This window comes from Psammomys obesus, unplaced genomic scaffold, assembly GCF_907164565.1.
Source record: "Psammomys obesus unplaced genomic scaffold, mPsaObe1.curated_primary_1811, whole genome shotgun sequence".
NCBI lineage: Eukaryota > Metazoa > Chordata > Mammalia > Rodentia > Muridae > Psammomys > Psammomys obesus.
In genome coordinates this window covers 7,995,299-8,012,073 of record NW_026596101.1, presented here as the reverse complement: position 1 = coordinate 8,012,073, position 16,775 = coordinate 7,995,299, and the positions used below count along the sequence as shown (strand labels likewise).

General features: G+C 37.8%; 1 protein-coding gene across 3 annotated transcripts in view; it reads left to right on the top strand.

Annotated features, from left to right (window-relative positions):
• The window catches only part of LOC129692233 (contactin-4), a 1,033,094-nt gene that overhangs the window by 485,052 nt on the left and 531,267 nt on the right, over positions 1-16,775 (top strand). For all 3 annotated transcript variants that reach the window (XM_055628516.1, XM_055628514.1, XM_055628515.1), the window contains one exon: positions 6,414-6,561. In XM_055628516.1, coding sequence (XP_055484491.1) covers positions 6,507-6,561 — 55 coding nt within the window. In that variant the 5' untranslated portion in view covers positions 6,414-6,506. The remainder of the gene's footprint in view (positions 1-6,413; positions 6,562-16,775) is intronic.

Below are 16,775 nucleotides of genomic sequence, written 5' to 3'. Positions count from 1 at the left end.
TTTTGTTCCCTTAACACATAACCACCATGATCGAAGAGTTTAATCACATATTCTTTCATGATGGTTATTGTCTATTACATTTTGATGTTCATTCTCCATACATGTTAGTTTCATCTCTATGAAGAATTATGAATAACATTTCAGGTGGACTAGGCAAATTTTGTATTTTCAACTAAATAATGGCAGAAGTTTCTAGCTATATCTATTTGCCTCTTTTAAAACATAATTGTTAAAATGTTCAATACTTAGGTTGGGTAAATAGTTCAAAAGGTAAAAGGAACTTGTGCTCTGGTTAAGGACCTGGTTTCAATTCCCAGCACCAATATGGTGGCTCATAATCATTTGTAATTATAGTTATAAGGCCTCCTTCTTCTTGACTTTGTGGGTAACAGTCACACACATGGAACACATACATACATAAAGGCAAAAAAAATCTATACATATAAACTGAAAGATATCCTTTGAAAATGTTCAATACCTCTTTGTCCTCAATTGATGACACTCATTCTAGCTCATGTGCTAAAAGGTATATATGAGCCTATGGAATAGATTCTCTGTGATAGATATCTCAGGATAAATTTGTGAAATACAGTTAAAACTGGAACCAGATAATGAAATTATTAATGTCAAAATAGAAAGAGGGAGATTAGAAAAGAGGGATGAAAAGAAATGTAATCAATGAGACTCAGATGAAAATTTGTTATCCAAATTACATGATATAACTAAATTTGGAAAACAGTAGAAAAAGGTATATTTTGTCATTGAAAGTGATTGCACAGAGATGAGAATTCTTATCTATAAAAATTAATAAACAGAAGAGAAAAAAATTAATAGTAGCACATAGAAATTCTATAAAGGATAGTGCTGCCTGACCCCAGGATGGTTGTGAAGGTTTAATGAGAAAAGTGAGTGTAAAAACACATCCACAAAAGATGTTAGGTATCTATTTTTCCATTTACATGCCAACTCTTCAGTGACTGCTTTTTTCTGACAATTAGCTACCATTCTATGTGCCCATTTAATATGAAAGAAGAAAGCAATGCGCCATTCCTTCATAAATTTAAAAACTCAATTCGGTGAGGTACAAGGGTCCGGTGGAAAAAGCTAAATTTGAATCTAAGCCTAAACAAGATTAAGCATTTACAAAACATTCTGGTTTACTCTCTGCTAGGCAGAAGTTCATGTATGGTCTCCAACCTACAGAATATCTGACACAATTAGAAATTACACAGTTATCCTATGATTGATGGGGAAAAATAAAATTCAATGTGCTTCATTTCAAATTCAGTATTTTCCTGCTTTGTCTTCATGATTTGAGACCTTAATATATATTGTAGATTAAAAGCATACTTAGTAACTGGACATGCGCTTACATCGTTGACCGTAGGAGAAAAAGAGAAGAAATAGATTAAGTACTCCGTGCTCTGAGGGGTGGCTTGGAAAGCAGCTCTCCACACGGGAAAGACAGCTTGCTAAGGTCCTGTACCTCTTGAAGGCTATTCCAGCCTGCTCTTGCCCTTTGAAATAAAGTCTGAAAGTCTGCATGTGTGTGTGCATGTGTGTGTGTATGTGTGTGTGTGTGTGTGTGTGTGTGTGTGTGTATGCACTCTGTGTGTGTGTGTATATATATATATATATATATATGTTTCTATGTATACATACACTATAATACAATATATATACTAATTATATATGAATTTGTATATAATACAAATATAATAAAAGTTTGTTTGTTTAATAGATGAACCACCCAGCTGGAGAACAGTAGGTCCTAGATGACAGCTCAAGCTAGTGTGGCAGAGTGCATTTTTCATTCTTTTATGTCTCTACAACCTGATACTGTCTGAGATCATAGTTTCCTGACTTGATTTTTCCAGTAGTTGGGATTAGAAAACTTTTTCTCCATTATTTGACTTTAAGATTGATTCTTGCAGCCTCTCTGAAGTAAGTTCTTGAAGATCTTGCCCCCACCCATTCCTGGGTCCCTTCCTACTCATTTTCTACATCTATGACTTTCCTTAACACTTAAGTCAGACTTTGTGCTGACTTAAAATTTACTGGTTTATTTGCTTTTCATAAGTAATGTGTGAGCTCATTGAAGACAGAGTCTTGCCTCCCTTGTTTTGGCACACCCACCTTGGCATTGTCCCTACTGCATGGACTGAATTGATGCCATTTGAGTACCAACATAATTTTAATTCAGCCAAGTGTCAGAGCATGTATGAATACATGACTAGGCTGTGCATGTACAATACCTGAAGCTCACAGTGATGGTCTGTGTCAGTCTTCTGTGGGTCCATCAGTGGCCTATCCTGAGACCCTATATACAATTACTAGTACAGCCATTGCTTGAAGGATTGGGAGGCAGTTTCTATGTATAGAAGAGGAAAAGAAGGAAAGTAGAATTCTCAGTTATCCATCTCCTTCTTCCTCAGAGAAAAATAATGAACTTCTGTTTCATTGTGCGGCATCCTATCTAGGATTTATGTGTGTCCGTCCTGGAGAAGATCTCAGAGTTACTGCATGGTATACTACCTCTGCTGCAGCCACCTTCCAATAAAGCAGTGAGAGCTCAGAGCTGCACGGGAGATCTATTGCCGCTATAACTCTCAGCTTATCCCACACCTTTCTTGATGGCACTAGCAAGAAAACCGAAATTATGAAACTTTCTATCCTGCACCACAATGCCACACGAGGGTCATGAATCTCCAATACCTTTCAGAAAACCTACTGCTTCTGATAATCCTGCCCACTAGAAAAATGACCATCAAGGACACCATGATTTCAGATGGAGGGTGAACCTTACACACCTGAATGTAAATCAATGTCCACATGGTTCTTAAATTTCTCCATCTTTAGAATCTTCAGCTTTTCAAGCAATAGGCCATATAAATAGTATCATATCATGAGCTAAATCATGGTCTTGTAACTGGATACATTCCCTAAGCTGGTTTTAATTGCTCCTAGAAACTGCTTAACATTGTAGATCAATCTCTAGATCTGAGATGACATTACCCTGGCAAATTAATTATTAATACTCTGATCACTCACTTTAGACATTAATAGTTTTTATTGATCAGCACATCCTGTTTATCCAAATGCCCTAATCACCATTCATGTTATAAGAGTATCTGAACATATCCAATTACAGACTCAACCCACTTTCAGCTACATCAGCAGATCTCAGGTCAAGGGTGCCTCTCATCTTCACAACATATTAAGTCTGGCTCTATCACAGGTGCTCTATTTAAGAGCACAAAAGAGAGGTGAGTTCTCTAATGATGGGAGCTCATTTTCTCTTGGCTTCCTGTCCTACATAAAGGTTTTTCAGTGGTCAGGTAGGGTAAATTAAATCTAAGAGCACCTTTTTACTGAATCCTGCATCTATTCATAGTGTGTTGGTCATGTATAGAATGGGATGAGAAGCCTCGGTTGATAATCAATTAAAAGTACTGGAGATTTCGGCAATGTACATATGTGTTAAATTTGTAATGTATATACATAGTCATCTATACACGTACATGCGTTTATGTGTATATGTGTGTGTGTTTTGAGGCTGGGTAATCATTGTGTGTGGTAACTAATGGTGCAGGATAGTTTTTCAAAGAGTTTTAACCTTGCTAAGGGCTTTCCAAGCCAGAAAGTTTTCATTGTAAGATAATAAAAGTGTATTTTACAGTTGATAAAGCTGTCTCCATTAGAGCATGAGCTCTTAGAAGCTGGAGGCAGTATCTTGTTCATTTGGGCAGGTCCCTTGTATCTGGAAAGCAGACAGTACTCTATATGAGTATCATGAGGGCTGCCTTCCAATAGTATGGAAGAATGGTGAGGACGAGAGGAAACACTGAGCCCATGCAGCAATGTACCAGAGTGAAATATATTTAAGTATTTCTATCGTTAGATTCATTGCAAAATAGCATCATCCAAGTAAACATCTTAGGTAGAATTTGTACTGCTGATATAAAACACTATGGCCTTGGGGACGAAAGCGTTTACTTCAGCTTTCCAAATCATAGTTCATCACTGAGGAATGTCAGAATGGAAACTCAAACAGGGCAGAGCAAGGCATGTTGTAGAAGTCATAGAAGAGTGCTGCTTACTGGCTTGCTCTTCATTGCTTACCCAGCTGGCTTTTACACCCAAGGACTGCCTTCCCAAAGGTAGCACCATCCACAGTAGGCTGAGCTCTTGCACATCAATCACCAATGAAAACAATGCACCATGGTTTGCAATGGACAACTCTGGTGGGGACATTTTCTCTTCTGAGATTTCTTTATCCCAGGTGAGCCCAGGCTGTGTCAAATTGATATAAAACTGAACAGCCCAGTGGATATATGGTAGATATTTTTGAGATTATGAAATTATTTTCTATTAGCAAGGCATGATGGTACATGCCTTTAATCCCAGCACTAGAGGAGGAAGAGGCAGGGGATCTCTGTGAGATTGAGGCCAGTCAGAGCTACAAAACTAGTCCAGGACTGCCATAGCCATTACACAAGAGAAACCCTGGCTTGAGAAAATACACACAAAAACTTGTTTTCTATTGATTCAAACACATACAGTCTTTTACAAAAGCACTGTCTACAGACTTTAGTGGACCAGATTTCAAACACAGGTAACTAAGGTTTCCACACTCTGCCTCTGGAGAAAATGCTATAAATGTTTTGTTTGAGGCCAAGCATTCAGTCATGAAATGTTCGGTCTCACAGGACATGCCTGATCTCATCTTAAGCTATTTTAAGCTGATTGCCAACCATTAAAGCTTGATAGATTTTTCAAAATGCAATACTGTTTAGTATTTCTTTGAAAAGTTGTGGTTACTTTACAGATCTGGGGCTGGGACCCACATATCCTGCTCTGCTTGACGTGGGCATGGTGAAACCTGCCCTTTTCTGCCAGGAGCTTCCAGAGTTCTCCATAAAGACAATGTTTCCCACCTGTCTCACAATTTGGTTATATAGCTTTTAAAAGGTTCACAGAATAAGTAATCTACCTTTCCTGCAAAAGTCTAGTTTAAAATTTCTGTCCAAAAGGAAAACTATTATGTTTGTTTGATTTAGAAATTTATCAGCAGTTTTCTTAAGCTAAAGTACCATTTTTAAAATTTTCTATAATTTGTATTTAATTTAGTTTTATTTTACAGGATTATATAAAGGCTTTTTTTCATGTAAACACATAACAAACTGTGCCTTCTCTCTTTTCCTTTCACATTGGTTCCCTTTGCCCTTCTAGGCATTTTTGCGTCTATGTTCAAGTTATCTGTACATATATGATTTTAAATCTGTCAGACCAAGATCCATGAATGAGAGAATGGTATTTATCTTTCTGAGACTGAGTTAATTTACTTAATATGATTATCATCAGTCTCATCTATTTTCCCATAGACAATACAACTTCCTCTTTTCTTTTTAATTTTGTTTTGGGTTTTCTCCATGTGTACTCGGTCAGCAGCAACTCATAATTGATAAGATCTACTTCAGTAGACCCTGGAGTTGTATACTTTGACTGTCTAGTTTTAGCCCATTTTTTTTTTCAGTTTAGTGAAATACCTGAGGCAGCTACTGATGCAGCAAAGGTTTGTTGTATCCCTTTGAGGACATCTGCTTCAATAGTATACCCAGGTCTCACTAAGTCCCTCCTTTTTCAAGTCTCATTTTCTTTTGCTTTATACCACCTTGTACCAAGCATCTTGTACATGAGCCTTCCAAGACCATATTCATAAAAAAACGCATCCATACTGTAGCAGTTTTAAAATTAAATATGGAGCACAATGGAGAAATATGTGAATGGGTGGAGTACTTGCAGTTTCCCCTGTGCTGGGAATTTGGAGTTCACTTTAAGGTCTGTAAAAGCTGTCATTATTTATCTCATTCTGTGGACATCTTTTTCTGTTCAATTTTTTTGTGGGGGGGGAGTTTCATTATTTTCTGGAAAAAAATAATAAGGGGATAGAAAACTAAATAATGGAGAATGATCATGTAAATCAAGGACTCTTCCTCTGCCTTCAAGTTAATTTCTACCTGATAAGGAGAGGTCCTTGTCCCATTACCAGCTTTGTATAGGGCCATATCAGCCCAAGTTCTTGCCTAAGTAATATTTGAAAAAGAAAAAAAAAAAAGGAATAAGAAGTGGGCTGGGAATCTTAGTCTACATTTGTAATCCTAGCATGAAGAGACTAAGTCAGAAGAATTTGAAGTTTGGAGTCAGCGTGGGCTTTATAGAGGGGCTGGACCTCAAAATAAAACACAAGCAGGAGGCTTATTTGTCTTCAAATTCATAATTCACTGTTCTTTCCTTTCCTTCAGTAATATTTTCCACAAGTGGACTTTATTATTATTCATTTAGAGGCAGATAAGGAGACCATAAGGAGACATGGAGCCAAATCTCATTGTAATGTCTCTTCTTGTCCACAGATTAAAGGTTGCACAAAACTTAAAAGAAGCAGAAGCAGCAGTTTCATTCACTTGTTATTGGACTTGAAACTCCTTTGACCTTGGAAACTGAAGATGAGGTTGCCATGGGAACTGCTGGTGCTGCAATCATTCATGTTGTGCCTTGCAGGTAGAGTGTCATTTCAAAACTTTTTGATTTAAAAGTGCCACTGTATTTCACACTAATTCAAAAGTAGGCCTTTGCTTTAGAAGGCAATGGTAAAATCATAAGTGTGCAGGTTACTGGGGCTGGCATTTGCTGACAGTGGTGAACACACCTTCTTGCTAGTCTTTCGCTGGCTCTTTTCATGGTGCTCTGTCCAAACATCAGAAGTGATGGTTCATCTGCCGACCTTTCCCTCTACTGCTACTTAAGCCATTATTGAGTTTGAACATTTTTATTTTTGATCATCCCAGGGCCCAGTTGCATGGAGGTATTAGGCAGTAAATCTGATAATAGAGTCTGAAGAATTGGCTGTTTGTTGTTAGTGGATGGGATTTTATCTGAGTAGTTCTTTCAAACCACTCCATCTTATTCTCTGCTTTTCATTTCAATACCCCTATAGCCTATTAGGCTCCAGAAAACATAATACAGAAGATTTTGCCATATACCCATTGCCAATCACTAGAAAAGAAGCTTTATAAGTTCAAACATGCCGTTTATTGCTTTTTCAGTTTTCTGAGAGATTTGAGCCTAGCACCTGACATGTGTAATTCAGGAACAATGCATTGTAAGTCCAGTCGGGCTGGAAATCGTTTCCTCGATTGGGTTAGTACTTTTCTTTCAGAGCTGACCTGATTTCTTGTCTTAGGTCCTAAAGAGACATTTGAATATATTTGCTTTTTTTTTTTTTTAATATAACTTGAAGCAAATTGGGCTTTTGGATCTCTATCCTTTTAACTGATTCATCCATTTAGATACTACTGGGTGGCTTACAGTGGGCCAGCCCAGGAATGGAACCTTAGGCTACAGTCCTGAGCAGAACATACACAGCAACATGCTCGTGGGGCTCTTTTGATTCACAAGTAGACTGTTGGCCAGTTGGAGCAAAGACAGCATCAGCATGTACGGGTCCCTCGCTTTATTGCAGGCACTTTGCTTAGTACCTGTGTTTAATCTCATTTCATTCTCCTGAAGATACCTGATAAAACAGGATCAGATGAATGGGGAGGAGGTCCCCCCTATTAGTGGACTTGGCAAGGGGCACGGTGGAGATGAGGGAGGGAGGGAGAGACTGGGAGGGAATGAGGGATCGGGACAAGGCTGGGATACAGAGTTAATAAAATGTAACTGATAAGAAAAAAATAAAATTAAAAAAAAAATCTCATTTCATTCTTCCATTAACACTAGGAGGCAAACATTTATTATGTTTTTTTTTTTTTCATTCAAATTGTGGACAATATTGCTGATTAATCAAGATGTGAGAAAAAAATCACTAAAGGTCACAAGTCCTATACTTGGGACATCTGTGTCTATGCCTCAGATTCAAGCCAGACTGTAGCTTTAAGCATCTTTTAGTGTGTTAATTTGGTTCGTTCAGGATTGAAATTTATACATGAAACTACGTCTGTATTATTATTTTTAGAACATTAAAATGTCAATTATTGATACATTGTTGTTTTTTTTTTACTGCCCTATTGGTTGTTTTAATTTGTTGTATTTTATTTATAATTCTTGGCTTACATATACTTTAAATTCCAGTTTTCACATTCTGGGTTGGATATGTAACACACTCTCTCTTCTATGATTTATGAACATTTTGGAATGTTCATAAGATATTTTGGAATATCTTTTTATAGAGATCATATTTATCTCCCTCGTGTGTTCAGAGCCTAAATCTTCTGCCGTCTCAACAGTATAACACAAATTGTGCACATCAGCTGGCTTTCTCTGATACCTAACTCCCTAAAGACCTCGACTGAGGTCCTGAAACTTTTATCATAATGACTCTCCAAAGATATCCATTAAACTACCTAAGAGTGAATAAATTCCTTGGTTTTGCCAGCAGCAATACATTTATTTAACCCACTGTTTTTGAGGGCATTTTAGGAAATTAAAGGTTGCAATATCAAAAAAGCTACAAACCTTTTCAGTTGTGTTTTGGAAGACGGGCAGTATACTATTTGCTCAAGTAGCTATTTGTATAGACTCGTCACACTGGCTTTTCCGTGAGCCTTCTGTGTGTTGTTTTACATGTATTAATATTCTCTTACCATATGCTTCTTTCGGAGTAGGTAAAGTCAAGCTTTAATTAATGTTTTTGTTTCCTTGTTATGTGTCTTGGTTTCATTAATTTCCACTGCACTTGACACTCTCAATGCTGAACAGATTTCTTTAACTGCTCATTTTCTTCTTTCTGTGTATCATCCATATTTTTCTATACTTCTTTAGCTTTACATTTCAGAAAGAGTTTGGCAAGGACAATATGTATGCTTATGTTTACTGTAATTAACAGCTTTAAATATCCCCTTTCTTGATCATTTTCCATTTCAAATATATAACCAGGCTACCCATGCTTAAAAGGAATTCTTTAAGATTTGAAAATTGTTTAGGGGTACTGAATGGTGCTTTTCGTTTTGGTGGGTTTTCTTTTTTTCCATCAAATACTAGGCTAAGTCTCTAGTGATAACTCAAAAATACAAAAAATTAATTTTGTAGCAATCTTCTAAAAGTTCAATCACAAAGCAATTGACTTTACTTTTGCATCTTTAAAGCCATTCAAATCTGGAATGACAATACTCTTTTTTAAATAATAATTTTATATTAATCACAGGTTATTTACTTTGTATCCCTGCTGTAGCCCCATCCCTCATTCCCTCCCAATCACACCATCCCTTCCTCATCTCCTCCCTTCCCCTTTCCAAGATAGAGGAGGACCTCCTCCTCTTCCATCTTACTTTTTTTTTCCATTTTACTTTTTTAAAGAGCAACGAAACCTTCATATTGGCAAAACATAATAAAGAATGGTAGTGAAGGGTGGACTGTCTCAGAGTACCCTGTAGAAGGCTCCTGTCCTGTTGCTTGTCTTCTCCTACTTCCGATGTCTATCCTGTTTGCCCTCCTGAGTGAGATTTCAGCCTCTTCCCTAGGGTCCTCCTTGTTGTTTAGCTTCTTCAAGAATATAGATTTTTGTATGTTTATCCTATATTATATGGCTAATATCCACTTATGAGTGAGTATATTCCATGTGTTTCTTCCTGCTTCTGGGTTACCTCACTCAGGATGATCTTTTTTAGTTCCCATCAGTTGCCTGTAAATTTCAGGGAGCCTCTGATAGATTCTACCCATCAGGGTATGGAAGGAGATACTGAGATTCACAACCAAACTTTGGGCAGAGTACAGGAAACCTTATGGAAGAAGAGGAAGATAGAAAGACCTGGAGGGTACAGGAACTGCACAGGAGATCAATAAGCCCCAAAACCTGGGCACAGGGCCACCTGCAGAGACCAATACTCCAACCAAGAACCATGCGTGGAGAGGACCTAGACCCTTGCTCAGTTTCCAAGTGGGCTTTCTAGTAAGGGGTACAGGAGCTGTCTCTAACATGAACTCAGTGGCAGGCTCTTTGATCATCTCCCCCTGGGGTACAGCCTTGCCAGGCCATAGAGGTAGATAATGCAGCCAGTCCTGATGAGACTTAATAGGCTAGGGTCAAACAGAGGGGGAAGAGGTCCTCAGTGGAATAGGGAAAGGGCATAAGGGGAGAAAAGGGGAAGGTGGAACTAGGAGGAAATGGAGAGGGCTACCACGAGTATACAAAGTGAATAAATTGAAATAAGGAAGTAAGGAAGTAAGGAAGTAAGTAAGTAAATAGAATGGTAATGACTATTAAAAATGAACAGGGGTTAGAGTTTGGTGTTTTTACCCGAACCCATAGTGTTTGGCACTTTATGTATAATTTCTTGAAGTTTCATAATATTAATGAATCAAATTAATATACTTCTTAAAGAAACAAGATTTATACAAAGAAACACGAATTGGTCTGTATCCTTGTTGTAGTTCCTACCCTGCAATTTCCTGATTATTTTCCCCTTAACATTTGGCTTTCTTGTTATACAGAAATGATATCAGTTATGATTGGAATTTGTGGACTACTTTTGTCAAGAATATACCTTTGATATACCTAAGATTCGATTTCTATCATTTTTAGATATGTCCTACAATATTATATAATCAGTGTTCTTTCTGTGATTATAGTAAGTTAAAAAAGCATTGTTTCATTTTATTCACATCTTCTACTTCCCTAATTGTTTAAAATTTCTTCTAATCACTGATCAGTATCTCCAGTATACTATTTCTGAGGTGTGTTATTAAAGAGGCTGTTATTAGAAGTATTGTTGTAAGAGTTTGTCTTTATAATTCACTGCTCCATGCCTAGGATCTAGAAGCCTGGCATATATGGCTTCTATATTATTTATTGAATAAATTCCCCATATTGGCCAGTCACATAAAACAGACAGAAGAAGAAATAGAGATGGAGAGGAAGAAAGAAAGGGAGAGGGAGAGAGAGAGAAACACACGGAGAGCCAAAGCACAGAGCTCTCTGCTGTAGTGTAATTATAGGATACCATGGGTTACTCATCTCACATTTATCATTGATTAATGAGTGAGTAATGTATGAAGCTAGCCCATACATGCATGCCCATACGTGCATTTTCAAATTAGAAAGGAATATCTAAAATGTTTAAATTGCTTGGTATCTGTGGAACTGTGAATCACGTGTTCTTGGTCCAACAGCCCCTTACCCATTCTGACTTCATCTACACCTCCGGTGGCATTTTTCTACATTTCTCTCCCTCTGGCTATTCTCATACATCGTAAGCGTGAGGAACCATGAAACACAAACTCTCTCCTTGGGGGCAGCCCTCAGTCAATGGAGCATGACAGTGCATAGATAAACGACTCAGTCTTCTGTTACTTGGAGAGTCAATTCTTAGGCAGTCTTCCTTGCAGTGTCTTAGGGATCCCCAGCAAGAAGAGCCCAAATGCCCACAGTAGCAACTTTGGCCTTTTCTTCTTTAATCTTGGATTTTGGAGATGCCAGCAGATAAACTAATTGTTTAGACAATCTTCTCTCAGTCTCTGCTTTCAAGAGACTGCAAACCAATAGCATATACCCAACAATAAAAAAAAAAAAGACAAATTATGTTGTTTGTATCAGCAATCGGGAAGGACACCAGGCAGGAAGCACAGCTTTGACCAATGATGGAAGAGTTGACTGTGCATGGTTTTCCACAGATGCCTCACAGTATTTCACACACACACAGAACATCTTAGAGTTAAACCTAGAAACATACAAGTCCTGCAACTGGATAGAAGCATTCCTTCCGCTGCTTACTAATTTTATCATTTACCAGATGTTGGACAAGTCATTTTGCCTCACACGGATTCAGTTTACACCTCTTTGTAATGAGGGCCTGGAACAGATGGTCTCTAAAGAACCTCTTTCAGCTCTAAAAATTTACAATGCTGTCCATACCTAGAATTGGAGATACAGATATGTATACTGATAGGGTTAGAACTAAGTCTAGGATTAATAGCACTAATATGAAATTTCACACAGGTCATGTGTTTTACAATGTATTCCCAATTCTGTTCAGATTGGCAAAGTTTGAAGGAAAATAAAGTGACTGGGCCATATGTAGATTGCAGCAGCAGACATGAAGACTTTAAAAGAAAACCCTCTGTGAATGTGTATAAAAATGTGAGTTTGGTACAGTCTCAAATCATCTTGGCTTCAGGGAAGCTAAATTTATTCTCCACTTTGCCATTTACCAACTTCAGCAGTTGTCCCTTTTTGAGAAAGTGACTCTTCTGTAGCTAACTATCAGCATTTTGTTGATTTATTCACACACACACACACACACACACACACAGACACACACAGACATTACCATATACACATACACATACACACACACAATATCTATGCTGCTGTTACAGCTGCATCTGAGGGTAAGTCCTGGAGAGAGGTACTAGATAATTCATAGGAGAAATATTCCGAGATTAGTCTGAGATTGGTGAGTGTTTATAAAATTGGAGCAAGGAGGAGTCCTCAATAGAATAATAAATTGGAGGGATGCAGCTCAAATGTGTAATAGTAAATATGCTAACCAAAGGCCAACACCCGAAGTCACAACACACGAAAACAAGTCCTGGGTAAGTTTTTGAAGAAGCTGGAAACAACCCAGATGCCCCTCAACTGAAGAATGGATGAAGAAACTGTGGTACATCTATACAATGGAGTATTACTCAGCAATGAAAAATAAGGAAATCATGAAATTTGCAGGTAAATGGTGGGACCTGGAAAGGATCATCCTGAGTGAGTTGTCCCAGAAGCAAAAAGACACCCATGGTATATACTCACTCATATAAACATACAACATAGAATAAACCCACTAAAATCTGTACATCTAAACAAACTAAGCAAAAGAGAGGACCCTAACCAAAATGTTCAATCCCCATCCTGAAAGGCAAAGAGGATGGACATCAGAAGAAAAAGAAAATAGGAAACAACCTCAGAACCTGCTACAGAGGGCCTCTGAAAGCCAGAAGAAAATAGGAAACAACCTTGAAACCTGCCACAGAGGGCCTCTGAAAGCCTCTGCAGTATAGACTATCAAAGCAGATGCTGAGCCTGATGGCCAACTGATGGGCAGAGTGAATGGAATTTTATGTAAGAAGTGGGAAATAGTAAGAGCTGGAGGGGACGGGAACTCCACAAGGAGAGGAACAGAACAAGATAATTTGAACACAGGGAACTTCCCAGAGACTCATACTCCAACCAAGGACTATTCGTGGAGATAACCTAGAACTCCTGCACAGATGTAGCCCATGGCAGTTCAGTGTCCAAGTGGGTTACATAGTAATGGGAAGAGGGACTGCCTCTGACATAATCTGATTGGCCTGCTCTTTGATCACCTCCCCTTGAAGGGGGAGCAGCCTTACCAGGCCACAGTAGAGGACAATGTAACCACTTTTGATGAGAACTGATAGACAAAGATCAGAAAGGAGAGGAGAACCTCCCCTATCAGTGGACTTGGGGAGTGGCATGCATGCAGAAAGGGGAGGGAGGATGGGATCGGGAGGGGAGGAGGGAGAGGCTTATGGGGGGATACAAAATGAATAAAGTGTAATTAATAAAAAATTTTAAAAAAAAGAAAGATTCTTTTAGAATCAGCAAGGCTTAGTCCCTAAAATGGAAGTGGGTTGTCTGTGGTTACAGGCTCTGAATATAAAATAACTCTGTTCAGGGTACCCAACAGAGTTTTGTACAAAGAATTCGATGGTCACACATTTTGCCACTTTATCAAAATGTTACAGCACAGCACAGAACCAAAAATATATCTTCACACTTCATTCATTCTTCATTATATCTTTATTTTCTCCATAGGGAGAGATAATGCATGGGAGTGACTTATAGGGATTGATATCACAATGCAACAGGTATAATATTTTAATTTCAAACACCTTCCTGTTCCCCCCCTCCCCAGATAAAACAGAAAAAGATGCAATAGCCAAATCGAATAACCCCAGTTCTAGACAGATACTGTGGCGGTTTGGGTTAGAAATGTCCCCCATAGTCCCAGCCATTTGAACACTGGAGTCCTGAGAGCCCTGTTTTGGGATGTTTAGGAGGTGTGAACTTGCCGGAGGAAGTATGTTCCTAAGGGTGGGCTTTGAGAGTGAAAGCTCTTGAGCCATATCCAGGCCACTTTCTCTGCTTTGTGCTTGTGGTTCAAGATGTGTGTTCTCAGCTTCTTGCTCCAGCTTCTATGCCTGCTGATTGCTGCCTTGCATCTGCACCGTGATGACAATAGACTCTCGGCCGTCTAGTTCATAAGCCCCAATAAACTCAGTTTTATGTAGGCTGTCCTGGTCATGCTTTATCGTAGCAGTTGAGAACCAACACTGATGCTAAACATACTGTTGCCTTTGGTCTCACAGAGTATATCTAATTAAGATCAAAAGAATTTAGTGCTAATTTGGTGCTAATTTAGTGACTGCAAACAGAGTCCTATAGAGATATCTTATTTGTTTCCATCAAAAAGTATGTTTACAACCATGTTGATGGAATCCTAAGCTTAAGATTCCTGCTTTCTTGGTACTCTCTCAAATAACTCTTACTATGACATAAAGCCCAATTAATGCAAATATTAAGCCCAGAAGAGAGCTAATGATTATGTTAAAAAAAAAAAAAAAAAAAACGATGGCTCCAATGATAAAGAATTCAGGACACAAAAAAGAAAATATGTCCCCACCCCAGAAAAAGGAACAGAAAAAAATAATCTTTCAATGATGAATTTTATATTTGAGTAATTTCACAATGAAAAAAATATTAATCATTAGTAAAGATGAGGTAAATAAATAAAACAGCCTTGTTTATGCTCATAGGCATCATAGGCATGAATGTATAGCAGCAGTCACCTAAAAAAATTATTAGAATAATCTCTTTAAAACCTTTCCTAAAGCAAAATCCTTAATGACTTCATTAGGTATGCCCAGCCAGGCTAGCCATCTTATGTGTAAACAAGAGAAGGGTGTACTGAGAGTGTCTGTGATATATCATATGTAGAGAAAGGTGACAGAATGGTGATGAGTAGAATGAATTAGAGATGGAAAAAAAAAGACGAGTGAAATATTAACCTTGTATGCTGTTAATACCACTTGATCAATGCTTCTTCTTGAACCCTGAATCAATGATGCTCCTTCATTCCAAATGCAGAGACTGAAATGGCCCACAACAGTGAGTTTCATGCCAATATAAAATGCCACCAAAAACTTGGCAGAGCTCACAATTAAGAGCATCTGCCATCAATTAAGGTCTAATACATCTTATCTATGCTATCAAGAGATGTCATCCTCTAGGTCATAGATGATTGTCATTTTTTCCTCATTTATAAAGTGAGCAAAATTACTGAATTTCCTCTGCTGTTTGTGAGGACTGAGCTCGTGGTTATGTAATCTGTCTGAGTGTATCATTGAGTTGATGTGAGTTTAGTATTCTTTGCTTCATTTGGCATATGTTCAATGACCTGACAGTGCTGAACCTAGTAGCTTGGTTCTAAATTAAATGGTTTTTATCATGTAAGTGATGGTGATGATAATGATGGTGGTGATGATAATTATGATGGTGGCGGTAGTACTGTTTGGTGGTGATGATGTGATGAAATTACTGACTCTAGTTATCAGTTTCTTGAAACACAGGTTTCTGGTCCTTCTTTAGAAGGTAAAGTTTGTGTACTAAGATTTATAGTGCATCTGTTTTTCCAAATGTTCACAATGTGACCTTCTTTATGCAAAGGCAATCTGGTAAATATATAGACTGCTAAATACTTAAGATATATTAATGTATGTGTGTTTATGTATTTTTCTCTGTGTGTGTTTGTGTTTATGTGTGAGAGACAAGTGTTGGGTACTCGGAACAGAGACTGCCTTCATACAGAGAACAGGCATCTGCTGTTTCTGTGGACATCTCCTTATACGTAAGAACAGCAACATTGTCAGACAGCAGAATATCAGTGGGCATCAGGCCTCTTAATTTAGGTGAGGAAACATTTAGAGTCACCCTCTTATAACACCCAGAAATTCAGGACAAGTACCAATTGGCGATCTAGAGTTTGGTGCTACGGAAGACCTGGTGAAAATTTTTATTATTGAGTTCCAGAAATTAATTAGGTTTCAAGAGCACAGAAATTCCATCAAAATATTTAAAATACTTAAATGATGAAAGATTTTTACATTGAAGTGTACCCTGAGTATCAATATTTCTTACTTTCTTTGACAACCCTTCTTCACTGTCTCTGAATCATGAGGGGGTACAGTAAAGCCCTGTGATATCAATGTTACGATGGAATACAGAAAATATTATTTCCTAATTTTAAATGGAAATAGAAATGTACTGTAGAATATTTAGATGTATCCCTTGAGCATACAAGTAAAGTACAATTGTGCATCATTTTAGCAAAAGATAATATGTATTATTAGGTATGAATTCTGTACTTTCAGAGATAAAATAATTTTTCATAGTTTACAAAACCCCCAGTGGATTGCCAGATTGTTTCGTGGTTTCTCAGAGTAATCAAGCATACTTTCCCTTAAGGAAGATGACATTATTTTGTTTTAAAAATAATTGACTCTGAGGGAAAGGGCTCACCTCCTCAGATACAAATTAAGACATATTTCAAATATTTTCATTTCTAACGCAGTAAGAAAAGAATCATAAAAGAAACCCTCTGTGAAGGTTTTGTGTGTGTGTGTGTGTGTGTGTGTGTGTGTGTGTGTGTGTACTTTCCCATGATGCTGGAGACCCCCATCACATGAAACATGGTCAGTACAACCTT